The sequence below is a fragment of the Sminthopsis crassicaudata genome, chromosome 2 (assembly GCF_048593235.1).
Source record: "Sminthopsis crassicaudata isolate SCR6 chromosome 2, ASM4859323v1, whole genome shotgun sequence".
In the NCBI taxonomy this organism is placed as follows: Eukaryota; Metazoa; Chordata; class Mammalia; order Dasyuromorphia; family Dasyuridae; genus Sminthopsis; species Sminthopsis crassicaudata.
The window spans coordinates 19,325,702-19,346,550 of NC_133618.1; the positions used below are offsets into that span (position 1 = coordinate 19,325,702).

Sequence of the window (20,849 nt, forward strand, 5' to 3'; positions counted from 1 at the left end):
TTATATACCTACAAATCTTGGGTCGCAAAAAATTTCTCTGGTAAAAAGGATCACAACATTCTCCAGTTGATAAATGGTCAAAGGATATGAACAGACAATTTTCAGATGAAGAAATTGAAATTATTTTTAATGAAAAGGGGCTCCAATTCACTATTGATCAGAGAAATACATATTAAGACAACCCATAGATACCACTACACACTTGTCAGATTGGCTAAGATGACAGAAAAAGATCATGATGAATGTTGGAGGGATTGTGGGAAAACTGGGATACCGATACATTGTTGGTGGAACTGTGGACTGATCCAACTATTCTGGAGAGCATTTTGGAACTATGCTCAAAAAGTTATCAAACTCTATACTAAAGATGGGAAAGGGACCTGTATGTGCAAGAATGTTTGTGGCAGCTCTTTTTGTAGTGGCAGGAAACTGGAAACTGAGTGGATGCCCATCAATTTGAGAATGGCTGAATAAGTTATGGTATATGAATATTATTGTTCTGTAAGAAATGACCAGCAGGATGATTTCAGAGAGGCCTGGAGAGACTTACATGAGCTGATACTGAGGGAAGTGAGCAGAACCAAGAGATCATTATATACCATAACAAGAAGACTATATGATCAATCCTGATGGATGTGGCTCTCTTCAACAATAAGATGATTCAAACTAGTTTCACTTGCTCAGTGATGAAGAGAGCCATCTACACCCAGAGAGAAAATCATGGGAACAGACTGTGGTCTACAACATAGCATTCTCACTCTCTCTATTGTTGTTTGCTTGCATTTTGTTTTGTTTCAGTTTTTTTTTTTCCTTCTTGATCTGATTTTTCTTGTGCAACAAGAAAACTGTATAAATATGTATGCATATATTGGCTCTAACATGTATTTCAACATATTTAACATGTATTGGACTACCTGCCAGCTAGGGGAAGGGATGAGAAGGAAGGGAAAAATTGGAACAAAAGGTTATGCAAGGGTCAATGTTGGAAAAATTACCCATGCATATGCTTTGTAAATAAAAAGTCTTAATAAAAAAGGGGTCACAAGTGGAAAAAGTTTAAGAAGCCTCACCCTAGATAATCTCTAAACATCCTTCTTCCTTGTAGTTTGTGAACCTGGGAATGGATTATAGATTTGAAAAGCAAGAGAGTTCCCCGAATGTCAGGCTGTCAGAATAACTATGGTCTTAATGATGTGTGATCTTTCTATGGTCCTTTAAGGTTGGCAAACTGCTTTCTAGCCTGTCAGACTCATTTCAGCCCAGTGCAAGAGGCAGCCTGGTGTGGCAGAGGCTGCTGGTCAGAGTCAGGAAGGTCTACGTTCAGATCCCACACCCCCTGGCTTCCTAGTTTCTCTGACTTTCTTTTTACATTCACATTTTATTGTGGCATCTTTCCCAGGCAGTGCCTCTGTACCAATGATTTATCCTCTAAGAATATTATGTAAACCGTATTCATGCCATCAGATATGTTTGCTCCCCTCCATTAGACTGTCCTCCCTGAGGGCAGACTCTTGCTTTATTTATTTTTTTTTCTTTGCATGGCCAGTGCTGAAACAGGATCTAGCCACCTCATGTCAATTTATTGTTTGATTCATTGTGAGATCTTGGGAAAATCCGAATTTCAAATGAACCCAAGTACCATTCCTATTTACAGATCTGATGCCAATTAGTCTCAGAATGCCAGTTTCCCTCGTGCCTCCCAACACAGCTGAACTCCTCTCCCTGATCCCTGACCTCTCTCCCCCCCAAAAAAAAATCCTGCAAGATGCGACCCTATGAATATTACCATCCTCAAGTACTTAGTGCGTTCTTGTCTGTCTTTGGCTCCCCAGTGCTTAGTATAGTCTCTGCACCAGAGCTGTTGACTGATTGCCTCTCTGCTCACCCCTCCCCCACCCCTGATCTGGTGACTCCATTTAATATTTGTGGCTACAGGCCCAAGTACTGGTATGGATCTGCCATTGGATCTTTTATCAGTGATTCCATTTTAAGGTTGATTTTCTGGAAGTCAGGGATGTCACATCTGTCAGATTCAGCAGGTGGGTCCCATTTCCCTTCTCCTTTCCAGGAGATCCTCAACTAAAATCTGCTAGGCCATTTGTCTGGGATATTATGTCAACTCTGGGGAGCTAATATATTAAGCACCTACTAAGCTCAAGGAACTGGGTTAGTCTCTAGGGACAAAAATACAGGATTTTCCTTTGATTTCTATGATTCTATGAAACTTTTCATTCAGTTGGAAAGACTGTTTCTGCAGCCCTAATCCTAACTTTTCTTTATGTCTTCAGGGGTTAAGCACATAACTAGATGGGAAGTCAATAGGCCATTTCACAAAAGGGGAGACTGAGCAATAAGCAAGATTTCCCACTGGACAGAATCAGAAAGAAATGTTCCTGATGAGGCACACTCCCCACCATGACACCAAATATAGAAAAGCGGTAGTGAGAAACGAAGAAGAAATTGGATTAAGGTTGCACGCCAATACATGTCTGAGGCTGGGGTTGAATTTAGGCCAGTTGGCATCCATACTGACCCCTTATAACAGTGACAATAGCCACTCATTGGACAGGCTTAAAGTTAATCAGGTACTTCAATAGTCAAGCCAACTACTTAGTGTGGGTGCTATTATGCCCACTTCCCAGATGAAGAGATGGAGGCTAAGGGAAGATTGAGCAGCTTGGCTAAGGTCACACATACATAGAGCTAGCAAGCATCCTGGCCAGTTCTCCCAGCTCTGGGTTTTAGTCCCAGAACTCTCTCCGCTCCTCAAAAGAATCTGCACCCACACGCACGCATACACACACAGCAGTGCCCTGGGAGTTCTCATTGGCTGCTGAGAGATTCTGGTGAATGGAGCTGAGAAGATTCATTCTGATGTGTGATATTTTCCCCTTAAAAACAAGCCATACCCAGAGGAAACACTTATTTTCAAGCTTCTGTCATGAAGGATATATAATGGCTGGAGCAGAGGTTCTCAAGAGAGGGAAAATAAGGCTCTTTCTCAGGAAAGAGGCTGCATGGCTCCCTTGCTTGGGTCCTGGCTAGAGCAGTAGGTCTCTCTTAGGACAGGCACTTCAAGGTTCGGAAACTGGAACAGTCTCTCTCTCTCAGCAGGGATTTGGAGTCTGGAGGTATGCTCTCTTTAATCACTCAGGGAACTTTCAGCTCACAGGCTGCCAGAATTGTGCCTTTACCTGGATTTATTAATTCAGTCCTTGTCCGTGTGAGATCTGGGCTTGATGAAGACAAGGGACAGCAGCTGCAAGTGGCCGCCAGGAGGAGGACTGGCCTTTGCTATGGTGAGACTAGAAGGAGGCTTATTAGACAGAATTGAACTAGTCTACCCTTGAGCCTGGCCTTGAACTCAAGCTGCGCAGCCCGTAAAAGAAGCAGTGATCTGATATCTCCAGAGCTACCTGGGTCTCCGGAATCTGGCCCAGTCTTTCATTGTTATGATTGCCTGATGAAAAGCACTCCGTTTTACATGTTCCATAATTATTGATCATATCTTCCACGCATTTACTTCCCTAATGTGTGGTATTCTACAGGAGCTAGGACAGAAAAAGATAGTTCCTGTCTTTTTGCAACTCACAATCTAGAAGGAAAAGATACATAGTCAATTTAGAAGGAAAAGATACATAGTCAATTTAGAAGGAAAAAGATACATAGTCAATTTCTGAGCATTGATCAGTTACCTGTAACTAACCAACACTGAACTTGGTAATAATGATCCACAGAGATACAATAAGATACTTAAACAAAATTACCTGCGGGTCCAGGATGTTACATTGTATTGGGGAAGAATAAAGTGTACAGAGAAGTAAGTAGCCACCAAACATATACAAAGTAACTTGTTTGGTCGGGAGTAGGGAAGGACCCAATCCTCATTACCTTTATATCTTCCTTCCCGGTGCCTTTTTTGGCACTGGGCCCAGGCTGCCAAGGAGCTCTGAAATTTGTTAAATAAGCGGCATTTCAAAGCATCCAGGCAATGCTCAGGGGATGAACTATTTGTTTGAAAAGACCGTTCTCTGAGGCTTAGGAGGAGTGGTAAAGTGCATAAAGCTTTGGGATCTTGGACAGCCGGAGTTGGAATCCAGCATCAGAGCCATGTGAGGATCTCTTTGCCTCTTAGGGGATGTTTTCCCTCTCTAAAAAAGGAAGGGATCTTAGTAGTAATTGTATGTTCTCCCTGTGCTTCTTTAGAAAAGTACTGTTTGAAGGAATCTGACCAAAGCGAAGACCTTGCAGGTATTACTCTCCCCACCCCTTTACATTTGGTTAGGGTTTATACTTGTGATTTTCAGAAAACTACTGGTCTGCTGCCCAGGGCTGCGGTCAGAAGTTTTTCTCTAGATCCTGACTAGAGACTTTTGAGTCCGGTTTGCCAACCCCAGCCGGGCGGCTCAGCCGGAGGCAGTTCATCAATCAGATTTGCCCCCCACTGCTGATTTTGTTTTCCAGCCATAACAGCCCTAGACCAGCTCATTAAAGCGTATGGGTCACTAAGCTCAATCGGGTCCCGATCTCAATTTCCATCTCCATCTCCCTAATTGAAGGCAAGGAGAGCTGTTCCTTCAAGGAAACGGGGAGGCCTCTTTGGGTTTCCCTCCATGAGGACACTGCCAGGTTGGGGGAACTTGTCCCAGTGGCCCTGCCGGGGCACTTGCACCCTTGGGGCCTGGCAGGGTCCGGGGCCCAGAGTGGGGGAGCCCCCCTCCCCAGAAGGGAGGCTCGGAAAGGACCCGTCCTTTCTCGGGGATGCACCTGCCAACACACAGACGGGACAGGCCACACGGGGCTGACCTCGCTCTCTGAGTGACCAGCTGGCTGCCAGGCCAAAAGGTCACGGGCAGCAGCGGTGTCAGAAGGGATGGACAATGGCCGGGACAGGGGAGGGAAGGCAGGATGGGGACTCTCCTCCTCCATCTTAAGGGCCAAGGAGATGTTGGGGTGAAAGGAGAGCAAGGCAGGTGCACTGCCCGGCCCAGCCCCCATTTCCTCTCTCTTTCCCTTCCCTCCCTTCCCCCCTTTTTCCTCTACCCTCCCCCCTCCTCCAAGGAAAGGACCTCCCAACTACAGCTGGCAGAGGGGAGGAGAAAAGGGGGGCGAGGAGGAGGGGGAGCGCGCTGGCCGCTGGGGCCCGGGAGGAGCCGCACGTGTGCGCCGTCCCGGGCGGGGGAGTCCCCGGGAGAGCACGTGCCGCGGCGCGCGGGGGGCGGGGAGTCCCGAGGAAGCTCGAGCCGCCGCCGCCACCGCCGCCGCCGCCTCTGCCCCGCTGCTGCTGCTGCTGCTCCTGCTGCTGCCGCTGCCGCTGCCGCTGCTTCCTCCTCCTCCTCCTCCTCCGCCTCCGCGGCCCCCACCTCCTCCCGCTCCCGCTCCCGCTCCGGCTCCGGGCCCCGGCCGGGGGGGTGGCTCTAAGCCTCGGCGCCGGGGACTCCGGGAGGCGCCAGGAGCGGCGGCGGCGCCTCTGCGGAAACTTTGCCCCCCGGCCGGCCGGCCGGCTCTCTGCCGCCAGCCCAGAGCCCAGCACCCAGCCTCGCCGCCTCCTCCTCCTCCTCCTCCACCCCCCTTTGTGTGCCCCGCCCCGGAGGCGGTGGCGGCGGGCAGGTCGGTGCAGTCGGTCCTCTTCCGGCTCCGGGCTGGGGGAGGGGGGAGGCTCCGAGGCCCTGGAGGGGGGAAGGAAGGAGGGGGGCTGGGCTGAGCTGGGCCGGGGGCCGGGAGCCGGGGGAGCAGGCAGGCAAGAAGGCAAGCGGGCAGACCGGCTGCCGCGGGGGAGGGGGCCGGGAAATTGGCCCCAGTAGAGCCCGGGCTCGGGGCACGACCCTGCCCCGGTGCCAGCGGGGTGAGCAGGCGGGCCGGACGGACGAGGGCGGGGGAGGCGGCGGTGGCGGCCGCGGCGTCCTAGCCTAACCCAGCCCGGCCGGCCCGGCCCGGCTCGGGGGCGGCGGCGGCCGCTACATTGTTGCACGGGGGCGCTGCGGGAGAGCTACAGTGTAGCGGAGCCAGGGCGGGGAGGGGAGGGAGGGAGGGGTAGGGAGCGCCGGGCGGGGGGCGGGGGAAGCCGCCGGGAGCCCGAGCCGCCGCCGAGTTCCCAGAACAAAGGAGCCCGAGCGGCGGCGGTGGCAGCTGCGGCGCGCGGCGGCCGGCCCCTCCAGCCCTCTGCGCCCCGTGCACCGGGCCGGCCTCCCCGCAGCCCTGCTCCTTGGGCCGCTTCTCGGGGCCGGCCCAGACGCTCCGGGACCGGCGTGGGGGGGGGCGCCGCTTAGCCGCTGGGGCCCGGGCCTACGAAGGGGGATCCCTACCCCCACCTCTGGGGGGGGGGGAGGAGGGCTAGAAAGCCCCTAGCCTTTCGGCGCCTTCCAGCTCCAGGAAAACTTAATTTTAACTCCTGAGAGACCCCCGTGGGTGAGGCCGGCACCCCCACCCCCACCCCCACAGAGAATTTCGGGGGAGAAAAAAAGCTCCTGGGGGTCCAACTTCCTCGGAAGTCCCCCCCAAGGGGAGGAGCCTTCCTCGCCTCCCCCTCCCCACTTTTAAACTGGGCCTGCGGTAAATATTAGTGCCTCCCCAGCCCCCCAAGCCGAGGGTGTGAGGCTAGTCTAGGCTTGCTCATGTGCCCCTCCCCCGAAATAGGCAAAAAAGATTTGCTAAAGTTGTCCTGATCCCAAGGTGATGAGCCTCTCCCCCCACCACTTCTCTCTCTGTTCCTCTCCCAGGCTGTACCACCTTCGGTCCACTTCATCCTGGTTCCTGGAAGAGAAACCCCACCCCCATTGAGAAGCCCTCCCCTCCCATTACCAGTCCCCTGTGCCCCGTCCAGCCTCCTGCCCCGGTGCCCCTGGCACCGCCTCAGGGAGGGCGAAGGACGGCACCTAGGGTCAGAATGCTACCATCCCAGGAGGCTGCTGCCGGTGTCCTTCCCCAGATCCCAGGCCCTGGCAAGTGGCAAAGTGGCCCCCAGCTGTGCCAGACCCCGGTGGGTCATAGGAGGTGAAGAGCGGCCGAGCCCGTAAGGAAGCCCGGTGGACGGCGGGCAGCTCAACTCTCTGGCTTCCAGTGTGGAGGCCCTTCCCTGAAGTGTCGGCAGCAGGTCCTATGTCCCCCCCTCTGGCAGTGCTATGAGCCAGTTTCAGATGCCAGTGCCCGTCCAGCAGGAGCCCCCGGGCCTTCCCAACTTCCCTCAGGGCAAAGTGATGCCAGGGAGCTTCCGAGGGGCCGGGCTCCCCGCTGGGGTGGCGGGGAGCACAGAGCAGCAGCCCGGGGGGTTTGGCGATGGCCGCAAGAAGCGCAAGCGCTGTGGGATGTGTGAGCCCTGTCGGAGACTGGAAAACTGTGGGGCGTGTACCAGTTGCACCAACCGGAGGACCCACCAGATCTGCAAACTTCGCAAGTGTGAGCTGCTGAAGAAGAAAGCCAGCCTGCTCAAGGAGGTAAGCCACCTGGCGGGCAGAGGGAGGGGGCCCCCTGGCACGAGGATGACCCCCAGCCCGGTGCCACTGGGATGAGCAGGTGCACTGAAAAGTCCCATCTGGCACGGACTGAGCGTGGCACTGGAAAGTTCCCTCCTGCCATGGGACTGGCAGGAAGGACAAGGGGATTCCTTGGCAAGGCCGCCAGGGCCAGCTTTGGGTGGCCCTTTTGGAAGGTGTTGGATCAGTCATGGGAGGATGGCGAGGGGGGAGGGTCCAGCAGCCATGCAGGGTTAACAATCTGGCAAAAAAAATCTGACACTCCCTGCCCAGCCACTTAATCTTGGACAGCTGGGAGCCATTAGCCTCTTCTTTGATGTTTGTCCTTAACTTACTTGGGAGAGAAGGCAATAAGCTTTCTAAGCTTCTCCTTTTTGGTGAGAAAATGTGAGGTGCAGTTACGGAGGAGATACCTGGGAAAGGGGGAATGACACAGGTGCTGGGGCCGCTGGGACGGGTGGGATGTCCAGCTTGAGTAGCATGTGGCTTTCATTTTGTTTGGGGAGGGGCAAGACCTTCAACTGAACGTGAATGGGCATCTAATGCCAATTTCAGGCGAGGGAAAGTTGTGACGGTACCTAGGGACCGACGTTCTGGGAAAGTCTTCCACATTCGCAATCCCTCTAACCTCCATCAAGGACGTCAGTCTACTCTGGTTGGGTCTTTGACAGGCTTTTTGTCTTTATCCCATTCCTCTCTCCATCCCAGAAGCCCTTAGTACATACAGGGTGGGTACAGCTGCCAAATTATTGGACTTGGAAGGCCTGGTTTAAACTCTTAGCTCCGCTCGAGACCTATGGGCCCTTGGTCAAAACGTCTAACTTCCCTGAGGGAGGTCAGCCCCTCCAGCTCTGTATCCATGGTCCTCAAACCAGGTGGATTTTGAAGTCCTTTTGAAATTCTACTTGGGTTTGAGGGTGTTTTTGAGGGGGGGGGGTGAAGGGGAAGAAAGGAAGGTTAAGGAAAGAGAATAGAGGTGAAATGAGAAAGACCGTTTGCTTTGCCATCTTCCTGCCCAGTCCCTTGCACCCAATTTCTATCTGTTGTGAGCGGCTCTAATCCCAACATTGGAGACTTGGCGGGAGCTGCAGACAGTTGGTAGAGCTTGAGGGGGAGCACTAAAGCTTTCTGCAGTAGGAGGGATGACCTGGGGATTCCATGACAGCTCAGACAGCGGAAGGGAGACTCCGGCCCCTTGGGAGCCATTGGATGCAGTAGACGGGGCTCTGTTAGGAGCAGAGCCCAGGAGGCTCTTTCCTGTCAGAGAAACTGGGCTGAGGGTAATAGTTGGGCTGCCCTTCCCATTACTAGTCACCTCCCCCTCAATGGGAGAAATCTAGAGGGTTTTTTTTCCCCCTGCTGAGCGCAGGGATGGGTATTGCCATTAGAATTGAATTTTCTATCTGTTTAACTACAAGGTGAGATTGTATCCCAGGCTTCCAGATACCCAGATCACATCTTTCGAATCCTGGGGCTACAGGTCTGTGTTGCCATCTAGAGCAGTTTTGATTAAAAATTGGCAGCATTTGTGAAAGCACCTACTATGTGTGAGCCCTTGGATCTGGAATTTTGGGATGGAGATAGCCTAAGAGATGGATTAAGATGAAGAGGTGGAGGAGACCTGAGGTCCCCCTCAAGTTTATGGATGAGAACACTGAAACCCTAAGTTCTTACAGCTAGCTGCAGTTCTAGAACTGGTAGGGACTTTAAGTGCTTGAGGCAAATCCCCTCATTTTACATTTTAAGAACCTGAGGTTCTGAAGAGGTTGGGTGGCTTGCCCTGGAAGATTCCATCTAATTAGCCAATTTCAGAATTTACTGGGTGTAATCCTGCGGAACTTGGGTCTAATTTTCTAAAAATTATTTTTTACTTATTTCATTAACGATTTCCCAATTACATGTAAGATTTTTTTTGGCAATCATTTTAAAAAATTGTGTTCCAAATTTTCTCCCTTCCTCTTGGCCCTCCACTAACCTTGAGAAGACCAGCAGTTTGATATCCATTATATCTGTAAAGTCACTCAAAACATATTTCTGTATTGGCCATATTGCAAAAGAAAACACAAAATAAAGCAATAAAAATAGTTTAATAAAAAGTATGCTTCCATATTCAGAGTTTTCTCTGTAGAGGCAGATGGCATTTTTCATCATGGGCCCTTTGAAATTGTCTTGGGTCCTTGTCTCGTTCAGAGTAGCTAAGTCTTTCACAGTTGATCATTATAAAATGTTGGCTATTCCTGTGTACAATGGTTTCTTGGTTCTGCTCACTTCACTTTGCATCAGTTCATGTAAGTCTTTCCAGATGTTCTTCTTATAGCACAATCATACCCCGTCACAATGCATTCAGCCTTTCCCCAGTTGGTGAAAATTTCCTCTATTTCCAATTTCCTGTCATCACAAAAAGAACTACTACAAATATTTTTGTTTAAATAGATCCTTTTCGCTTTTCCCACTTTGGGATATAGATCTGTCAGTAGTGTTGCTGGGTCAAAGGGGAGGCACAGTTTTATAGTCTTTTGAACAAAACGTTCTCCAGAATGGTTAGACTAAGGAAGCTGGCTCTTCTGATTACAGCCAGTGTCCTTTCTACTGGACCATGATCCCTCTGTCACTTGCCTTTATCTACTTGATCAATCCTCAAAGATAGAACCACCCCTTCTTCACTCTTAGAAGCACAGCCTAGCCTTGGCTAAATGATTTAGCCTGGAAGATCACCCAAATCCGCCCCTTGAATCTCATGAATTTGCCTTACCAGATTTAATTCCTCCTATCTATCTTCTACTCAGCCTTAGCCCTCTCCACCACCATTAAGTCAACTGCCATTTATTTAGTACATTCCTATTTCTGGGCCCTGAAACCAAGTGAAGGGCCTGACCTTGAGGAGGCTCTACTCTAATTTCAGGCTTATGACCCACACATAAACAGGTCTTAGGTTTTATATATGTAGTGTGATAGTGGAGAATCAGGTTGCAGGGGACCTTCCTTAGAGGCTGCTAATCCAGCTTAATCTGAGCACAATTTCCCTCTCCAACCAATATTAACTGGGAAATGAGCATTCCTCCTTTTCTGGAAGGACTCTCCCCTTCTTCCTGGAGCAGTCCAACCTACTTGTGGATTAGGGTTAGTAGGCGGGGCTTGTTTGCACTTTTGTCTTGTAGCTGCACACAGCAGGTGCTGCTTACATGCTTGTTGAACTTTCAAAAATGTTTTGTTCCAAAGTGAATACTATACTCCCAATGTACCCTGATTTAAGAGTGAATTGGGCCAGATACTCATTTCTCTCCACCCATCTGTGATAACAGTGCATTCCTTTAAGAAAAGCCAAGAGATAGAATTGAGATAGAGGCAGTAGACAAACCATTTGAGGACCAACAGATTTTCCCTCCTAGGTTAACTTTCTAGTCCTTTGTAGCTCCCAAAGTCCTTTGGAACTCCTTCTATCCCCAAGCTGCTAACTGTCCTTCTGACTTCTTTCCAACCTTTTCCTTCTAAATGGAGCCCACAGTAATTAATGACCATTCTTCTTAAGGACTGATCTGGCCCCATGGTTTCCTCATTTCTAGAAAGCTAGGCCTTTCCTTAATGGTTTCCTGGAATCTTTGTAACATTTTTGGCTTTGATGGCCCATGGTTCTGAGACATTTGGGACTCAAATTCTTGACAAGCTGCTGCTAGATATTTCTTCTGCTTGGAACTGGTCAAATTGTTGAACTTGAGTGTACAGATTTACATTTATTCCTCTTGAGTTTTGTTATTCCATTCAACCAGTCAAAAATATGGATTGGCTGTCTCCCCGCCCCACTTAAGGTTGCCCATTTCTACCATTTCCCCATCATTAGTATCATCATTGCATCCACCCTAAGCAATAGACTTTTCTTTTCCCCCATGTAGCTGAACAGGAGCCTTTCCTTCTTGTCTGCCCTTGGCTTTCTTTGTCAGCCCTAACTCACTGATATCTGGGTAAGCCTGATGTTCTTGCCGAGTCATTAGCATTTATTCAACCTCTCTTACCACTTTAGTCTCAATTCTTTCCCTTTCCCCTCCTCATTTAAATTGTTCTGGGTTTCTTCAAAATTCCATTTTGGAGTGCTTTCCATTTTTCCTAGAAATTTCCTCTAGAACTGGAGTTTTGGTTGGATTCAGCTTTTACAAGAACGAATCTAGAGCATTTTCGCCTTTGTGTCTTCGAATGTCCAGCTTCCTTCAAAGCTCGGAGCAGAGGCTACCTTATTGGTGAAGCACTTCCTGATTTCTCCTTTCTTCCCCAATCATCCCTCAATGTGCTCTTCTTTTAGAAATCACTTTGTGTTTATTCTTTATTTTCTTGTTTATATAATTCATTCCCCTAAGAATATAAGCTTCACTCTCTGGGAGAATGAAGAAGATTCATGTCATGCTTGACTTTAACTTCCAAATTAGTATAATGCCCGAATATAGCATAACTCAATCCTCGTTTATTGAATTTAAATAAATTCAGGAAAGGTGTGTGTGTGTGTGTGTGTGTAGGGGGGAAGGTGTTATCCAAGTCAGCAGACCTGAAGAATGGTATCATAGACTGGTAGAGATGGAGGTGACATTGGAGATCATCGGCTCACCCCCCTCTCATTCTACAGAGGAATCAACTTGGGCCTTAGGGAAGGGAACCAATTTACTTTTGGCAGGAAGCCCAAGGTCATGGTCTCTCTCTTTTACTCCTGGCTCTTCTTTGGGGACTTTCAAAGTGGAAAGCACAACAAGAAAGTGTTGGTAGAAGTTTGAGCTAGCTAGCTAGTCATGATTCACTGATTAGACCTAGCTAGCTTTGCCCCCTTCCTTAGTCCTATGTGCTCCCATTGAGACTATTCTCTCCCCTCCTTCCCTTCTCTTCCCTAGCCAAAAATCTCACAGAGAAGAAAAGTGAATTTTAGAGAGGCTAAGGACACACTGGGAACTTCAACTCTGGTTCCTTCACTCTCTAGTCTTGACAGCTCATTCTTTTGATGTTGCCTGTGTCTAAAATATCTTTCTCTATTTCATAGGAAGAGATAATCAAGATTCAAGTCTTTTAAAGCCTCTTTAAACACATACACGCTTCTATAATAGACAATAGACATTTTATTAATACCTTTTAACCTTAGTCATTTGAAGGTAGCTGGTGGCACAGTGGATAGAGCTGTGGGCCTGGAGTCAGGAAGACCTGAATTCCAACCTGACCCCAGACATTGACTAGATATGTGACCTAGGCAAGTTAATTAATTGCTGTCTGCCTCAATTTTCTCAACCGTAAAATGGGAATAATAGCACCTACCTCCCTGGGCTGTGTCTGGATCAAATGAGATAAAATCAGCACAGTATTTTAGCATGGTGTCTTGCACATAGTAGATGCCGTTTAAGTGCTTACTCCATTGCTTTCTCCATTTCAGTACCCCTCTAAATGGAAGTGATTAAACAAAACATGAATACAGTGATCAATTCTGACACTGTATACACCATTCTGTCAGAGTAGTCCTCCGCTTCTCTGTCTTGATGGGAGACAGTAGGATATGTTCCATTAGTTCTTCCCTGGGTTTTCCAATTATTCAGTGTCCCACTTCATTTTAGTGATCTTTTCATTTCTATTGTTGTAAATGTAGTGGGAATAATTGGATTAATTGACTCCACTTAGTTAATACAAATCTTCCCATGTTTCCCTGAAGTCCTTATTCATTTCTTATTCCATTACGTTTTTGAACCAGTGGCTTTTTAAAAATCCATTTCTGCATCCATAGGCATGTATGCCTGACATTAGAAGAAAATAATACCTTTATTTTCACAGTTCTAACACTGAGCCGTTCCATCTTTAATCATCTTTGTCAATCTGCTAGGTGTGATAGGAGTTGAAACCTCAACTTGTTTAAGTTTTTTTGTTTTTCTTCTTAGTAGTAAATTGAAGCATATATTTGCTCTTTGCAAAACTTCTTTTGAAAATAATTACAAGGGGCAGCTAGGTGGCGCAATGTATAGAGCACCAGCCTTGAATTCAGGAGGACCTGAGTTCAAATTTGGCCTCAGACACTTAACATTTCCTAGCTGTATGACCCTGGGCAAGTCAATTAACCCCAGCCTCAGAAAGAAAAAATAATTATACCTGGGACAGCCAGATGGCATAGTCCATAGAGCATTAACCCTGAAGTCAAGAGGACCTGAGTTCAAATCCAGCCTCAAAGACTTAATACTTCCTAGCTGTTTGACCCTAGACTAGTCCACATAACCCCAATTGTCTCAGCAAAGAAATAGAAAAAGAAAAAATGACATCCTTTTAACACTTATCTGCTTGAGAATAGCTATTTGTGAGTTGGCTAGGTATTTTTGGATATCAAACTTTTCTCAATGCTATTTTTATTGTTTAATTCAGTTCCAAATTCTCTCCCTCTCCTCTCCCCCCTCCATCATTTATGGAGAAAGCAAGAAATGTAAAATTCATTACAAATATAAAGTTATGCAAAACAAATTTCCACATTAGCCATGTTTCAGAAAGCACACACACATATGAAAAGGAAATAGGGAAAAAATGCTTTGATATGTACTCTGAGTCTCTCAACTTCTCTGTAGGGAGGTGGGTAGCATTTTTCACCATCCATCAATAATTTCATCATTACCTTTGGAATTGTGGGTAATTGCATTGATCAGAGTTACCAAGATTTTTATAGTTGATTATCTTTACAGTATCGCTACTACTATATGAACTGTTCTTCTGATTCTACTTATGTGTATCAGTTCATATAAGTCTTCCTAAGTTTTTCTGAAACTGTCTCAGTCATCATTTCTTACCATTTCCCAGCTGATGAGCATTCCCATGCTATCTGATTCTTTACCACCTCAAAAAAGAACTGCTATAAATATTGTTTGTATTTCCCTCTTTGATTTCCTTGGGGTATAGACCTAGTAGAAGAATTGCTGGGTCACATGACATGCACAGTGTAATAGCTTTGGGACACGGTTCCAAAACGTTCTCCAGAATGGTTAGACCAGTTCACAGTTCCATCAACAGTGAATTAATGGCCCAATTTTTCCACATCCCCTCCAGCATTTATCATTTTCTGTCATCTTTGCTAATCTGATGGGTGTGAGATGGGACTTCAGAGTTATTGAAATTTACATTTCTCTAGTTTATCTATTTTTGCAAACATCTTTTCTCTCCTGATGCTATGAAGCCTTCTTGATTCATCTAGTCTTGAAGATGCTTTTCCCTTTCTCTAAACACTCAGATGAGTGACTTGATTCTCACATTGATTTCTTGGGGTCTTTTTGGCTTTCTTGTGAGTGAATTCTTGCATTTTTAAAAGTAGATTTTCGCAAACTTGTGAGTTCTTGGAGCACAAGGACTCTGCCTTATTTCTCTTTGTGTGTTTCTCAGCACCTAGGACAGGGCTTTGTGTAGGGGGTAGGGAGGCTTAGTCAATTTGCTGAATTCAACTAAAAGTGTGTTTGTATTAAATGGGTTCAGGGGTGCAGGCCAGGGTGAATACAATCCTTAAGCCTGGAGTAACATGCAGAAGTGATAGTTAACATACACATGGCATGCTAAACACATGTATTTGCACAGTTAATACATGTTACACACATGTTTGTATGAGATATGTACATATACACATGCAAGTATATCATGAGTTTGCATACAGATTATAGATATACACACAAGCATACATGCACACAGAGATACACATATGTAAATATGCATATGGGCAAAATAGAGAAATCTAGACTGTCGATGTCAATGTAGCTACGTACAGACACAGATGGACTGGTTTTCCCTCTCCTGCCCAAGCTGGAGAGGCACTGACCATTATTTGAGCCACAGGGGAACTTTGACCTGCTCTTTTTCCTACCCTGGTCAGCTTACCTCTCCTTAGGCAGCCTAATGACTTGCTGTTCCAGGAAGCTCCCCTTATTGCTTCTGCTCTTAGTGCTGACCCTCACTTGGCTTGACCCTTTGCAGCAGCTTAGAACTGAGATTATAGGTGATACTACTATGCTTGGCTCCTGCTCATTACTTTTCTGCCAACTTTTCCAGAAGACTAAAGCTAAGCAAATGAGGATAGAAAGGGAAAGGGAGACTCTGGAACCCTGCGGAAGAATGAGCCTCGGTGTCTCTACTTAACTAGATTATAGAAATGCCACAGTAGATTCAATCAATGTTTATGAAGCACTTGTTACATGCAGGCTCTGAAATACAGTTCTATTACGTACTCAGGACTTCATAAACATTGATTAATCAGAAGACATTTCAAGGTCCTGAAGTAACTGAGACAAAGGGAGACCTGTTTTATACCAGAAGCTCTGGGGGCCAGAGAGTGAGAGCTGAAATTTGAAAGATTCCTAGAGGGAAGTAGAGTTAGACAAGTTGAATTTGGTCTTTGATGGAATGGGATGCTTGGGATGGTACTAGGACCAAGGTGGAGAAGATGCAGAAAACAAACTTTGACTGAATTAAGAGCAAAGCTCACCATTATTCTTCCAAAGTAGAATGGGCTGCCCCAATTTGGGAAGTATTACCCTCTTCCCTAACTTGATATTTGCAAGCCCAGGGTATATAGCTACTCATAGAAGGAATTTCTCTAATAGATCGGATGAGGTGGTAGGTTTTCCAACCCCATGATCCTGGAATTTCTCTGTTTATACTTGTTCCTTTGAGGAGAAAGAATGAAAACAAGAGAACCTAGAAAGCTCTACCCAGCAGGAGGTGGCACATGGGCTGAGTTTGAAATCCAGTTGTCTGGATTTTGTCCAGTTTTAGGAGGAGAAAGAGGTCAAAAATCAAACTGGAAAGGTAAAGATTGTTGAGGGTTTCAAAAACCTGGAGTTTAGCTCATTGTTGCTGTTGATCAATCGTGTCTAAGAAACAATTTTTAAAAAAGGTTTTTGAATAAAGGAATAGCATTGCCAGGAGCAGATTTGTGCTTTAGGAAGATTTTTTAGCCACAGTATAAAAAGACTTGTTTGGAGAAAATAGAGGTCAGTTGTTAAATAAAGGAGGCAACAGGTACAAATGAAGACTTTTTAGAAATAGAGGAAACCTGGCTAATTTGGTAACTACTAGGGAAGAAGACAAAGAGGGGAGTCAAGGGATGATCCAAGGGGAATGCCAGGATTCGATGTGCAGGATGTTGGTTTAAAGAGTTAAGAAGAGGCAGCTAGGTGGCGCAGTGGATAGAGTACCAACCCTGAATTCAGGAGGACCAGAGTTCAAATGTGGTCTCAGACACTTAACACTTCCTAGCTGTGTGACCCTGGGCAAGTCACTTAACCCCAGCCTCAGGGGGGGAAAAAAGTTAAGAAGATGATTTGTGAGTTTATAGAAAAGGAAGCAGCATTTACTAGGAGCTGACATGGACTCAGTAAAGAAAAATTCTTGTCTAATTGACATCAATTGTTTCTTTGCCATAGTTACTAGCTATATTGATGGGGATATATATATACAACAGTCAGAACTATACCACTGGATCTCATAAGAGTACTGGAGGAAAGACTTTCATGATATTCTCCACTTTTTTTTCAATTATCAACAATTTTCTCCCTCCTCACTCTTCCCCATACAGCAAAAAGGGAAATCCTTGTAATAAATAAGCACAGTCAAATAAAACCATTCCCATATTGACTGTGTTCAAAAATGTATGCTTTGATCTGCATGTTCATCATATCTCAATCATAAGGTGGGCAGATTTCTTGAACATCAAGTTTCCTGGAGCAGAGAGCTAAGTCTTTCAAAGTTGTTTTTAATTTTGTAGCATAAAATGTTTAGCTCTGCTCAATTTACTCTGCATCAGTCCCTCCAGATCTTCCCATCTTTCTCTGAAACTGACATGATATTCCCATAAAAGATTACTGAATCCCAGAATTAGGATATCAAGCAATCAGGCCACTCCTTACCTGGAAAAAAAATTACCCTTCATGGCAATCTGACAAGTGGTTAACCATTGAGCCTTTGCTTGAAGGCCTCTGATGAGGGAGAACTCACTACCTCCTGAGACATTTCATTTAACTTTTGTGTTCTTTAGGTAGATTGTTTAAATTTTATTTTTTAAACTTAAACACCTAATAAAATGGCCATTTCTATATAGTATATGTATATAGTATATATATAATATACATTTCTATATAATATATATAGTATAAATGTATACTATATACATTTCTATATAGAATAGAAAAAGGAATGTTGTTCTTGAAATTGCAGGCTATTATATACAGCTTACTTTTTTGTTTTTTAAAGCACAAGAAGATAAAATTTGAACTTTCAAAGTTATCTCACTTGCACATGCTTTACTTCTCTTCATGGCATTTGTTTTTCTTTCCTTTTTTTTTTTTTCTTTTTTTTTTTTTAGGCTGGGGTTAAGTGACTTGCCCAGGGTCACACAGCTAGGAAGTGTTAAGTATCTGAGACCAGATTTGAACTCGGGTCCTCCTGAATTCAAGGCTGGTGCTCTATCCACTGCGCCACCTAGCTGCCCCTGGCATTTGTTTTTCAAGTTAACTGAACATTTCTCCTCCTTCCTTCTTTCCTTTTGCTCCACTCCCTTCACCCCAGGAAAAGATATAACAAAGCTCTTAGAACAAACATTAATAGTCAAGTGAAATAAGTTCCCATGATGATCATGTGCAAAGAATATGGCTTATTCTGCTTATTCTGCATCTTGAGTTCACCATTGAGTTCAGGCAGGAGAAGGTGAGCAGTTGGCTTTTTTCTTATACCTCTAGAATTTGATCAGAGTTTTTTTTTTTTTTTTTTTTTTTTTTTTAAATTATTATTATAGCTTTTTATTTACTAGATATATGCATGGGTAATTTTACAACACTGACAATTGCCAAGCCTTTTGTTCTAATTTTTCCCCTCCTTCCCCCCACCTCCCTCCCCCAGATGGCAGGTTGATCAATACATGTTACATATGTTAAAGTATAAATTAAATACAATATATGTCTACATGTCCAAGCAGTTATTTTGCTGTACAAAAAGAATTGGACTTTGAAATAGTGTACTATTACCTGATCAGAGTTTTTTAAAGTTATTTTTCTTTGTGGTGCTTTTGTCAAAATTGTTCTGGTTCTACTCATTTCACTCTGTATCTGCTCATACGGGTCTTCCCAAGTTGTCTCTAAAACTGTCCATTTCATCATTTTGTCAATAATATCTTATCATGACAGACAACTAGATAGCACAGGACCTGCAGTCAAGTACAGTTCAACTCTGACTTTAGACACTTTCTAAGCGAGTGAACCTTGGCAAATCACTTGATTTCCCTGTGCTTCAGTTTTTTCAACTTTAAATAGGATAATAATAACACCTACTTTTTCGGGGTCATTGTAGGAATCAAAGTGCTTAGCACAGTGCCTGGCACATAGGAAGCACTATATAAATGCTCATTCCTTCTTCCCTTCCCTCATTCTTCCCTCCCCTAATTTCCTCCTCCTTCCTGCTTTTTGTCTGTCCCACCACCTACCTATCACATCTTGATGCCATACTTTGTTTAGCTCTTTATCACTAGCTGGGCACACCCTTACTGACTGGCTCTTTGCCACTTCAAACAGCTACCATGAATATTATATATACACAGGATCTTTTCATCTCTCTTTAATCTTGTGGGGATATAAATCTAATAATGGCATTACCAATTCAAAGGTTATATGTGTGAGTGTATATATGTATATATATATATGTACCTAAATATGTATATACACACATACACTTTAGTGGGAAAGTTTTTTTTCTTTTCAACAAGCCTAAAATCCACTTTTTGCATCTTGTTTTATTGCTCCTGATTCTTACATGTATTTACAGTAAACAGAACAGGTAGGGTCTCTCTCCCATGTAATAATCCTTAAGTGATTGGAAGAACTGGGGGTGAGGATGAGTGGTAGCCCAATTTCAATCTCTAGTTCTATTCCCCAGCTTCATCGTTTTAGGAAAAATTCAAAATCAAAGCAATAGTCCTTGGGAAGACAAATTTTAGATCATTTCCTGAAAATAGATTTGTAATTAAAAAAAATTTTAAGGCAATTTGAGTTGGAGACCTTTCGGCTAGCTGGTGATGTAATACAGTTTAGGGAATTCTCAGCTAAACAAGTATGTCTAAGCAGCACGGATTAATGGGTTACTGCCAGCCTGGAGAGAAAGCTCTCCTGGCATGCTTCCAGGCTCTGCCCTTGACCCTGCCCTGATCCACATTTGACTTGGAAACAGACCTAGATGCCATGAGTAGCATATTTCCAGATCATTCCAAGTGAGGAGCAGGCTGAAGAGACCAAGGGAGGTCCCCAAAGCCGAAATAAAATTCAACAATGAGTTTTTTGTTTTTGTTTTTACATTGGAAAGGACCTTAAAGCTCATGCTCATATTGGAGATGGGAAAACTGAAATCCTGGAGAAGAGTAGTGACCTTATTTAAGGTCATGGAGGGGAGTCAAACCAGGGCCCATCTATCCATCTGCTTAGACAGGATAGAGTGATGTAACCAGCTTAAGTGAAGATGGGCTTCCTCGCTCAATGGACTGCCCCCACAGGGCCTCTGTTAATTCCTTGTAATAATCAGAACAAAAGAAGCCGTGCCCGATGACATTCAGACGGTCACGATAATGTTATGCTTGGCTCTGGATTTCACAATGTAAGGGAGGTATGGGGGTAGGGGAAGAGTCATCCATCCTATGACCTCATGACTGGATGTCTAAATCAAGTGAAGAACAACTGAGGTAGTTCCAGAAATGAGAGAAACAGCTGAAGAGAGTGGGGGTTTCCTCTTGCCAGCTCTATCGTTGCCATCTCCTACTATTTGGAGAATAAGGTGTCTACCTAGCTCTTGAGAAATGACAGCTACACAATACAGTCATTCTGTGCAGTGTAAAGACAATCATCCTAACAATAGGAGCTGTCCATCATTAAAAGAGTTGAACTTTGGAGGACTCCAGTCTGCCCGTCCTGGACATGCTCCAGCAAGTTGGTGATCCTGGAGTCTGAGTTGGAGGCCACCTCAGTCCACGGAGGGGAAACAGCTCTAGCTTTGGGATCTCAAGATCAGGGTTTGAATCTTAGACATAAATAGCAGTTTGGCCTTGGGTAGTTGCAGAATATGATGGGTAGGACATTCCACATTACAATTGCAAATCTAATCTTATTTTTAAATTTAACAAGCATTTATTAAGTTCTACTACCTGATTCACTAGATAAAAAAATATATATATATAATAATAATACCTGTGCAAAACAGTGAAGTGAGACAGTCTCTGCTTTCTGAAGAGAGTGAGAACCAGGCGAGTTGCTAAGCATTTAGTAAGCACTGTGCTAAGTGCTAGGGATATAAATCAAGGCAAAAGAAAAAGTTTGTGCTCTCCAAGAGCTCACAGTCAGAGCTAACTTAAAAATAGTCATG

The 20,849-nt window shown here is 45.2% G+C and overlaps 1 protein-coding gene across 4 annotated transcripts in view; it reads left to right on the forward strand.

Annotated features, from left to right (window-relative positions):
• The first annotated feature begins 5,361 nt into the window (after positions 1-5,361).
• Positions 5,362-20,849, forward strand: part of TET3 (tet methylcytosine dioxygenase 3) — a 138,876-nt gene continuing 123,388 nt past the window's right edge. The window contains exons 1-2 of one of the 4 annotated variants that reach the window (XM_074285459.1): positions 5,362-5,610; positions 6,720-7,433. In XM_074285459.1, coding sequence (XP_074141560.1) covers positions 7,122-7,433 — 312 coding nt within the window. In that variant the 5' untranslated portion in view covers positions 5,362-5,610; positions 6,720-7,121. The other 3 variants (XM_074285458.1, XM_074285460.1, XM_074285461.1) reach the window with 3 other exon arrangements.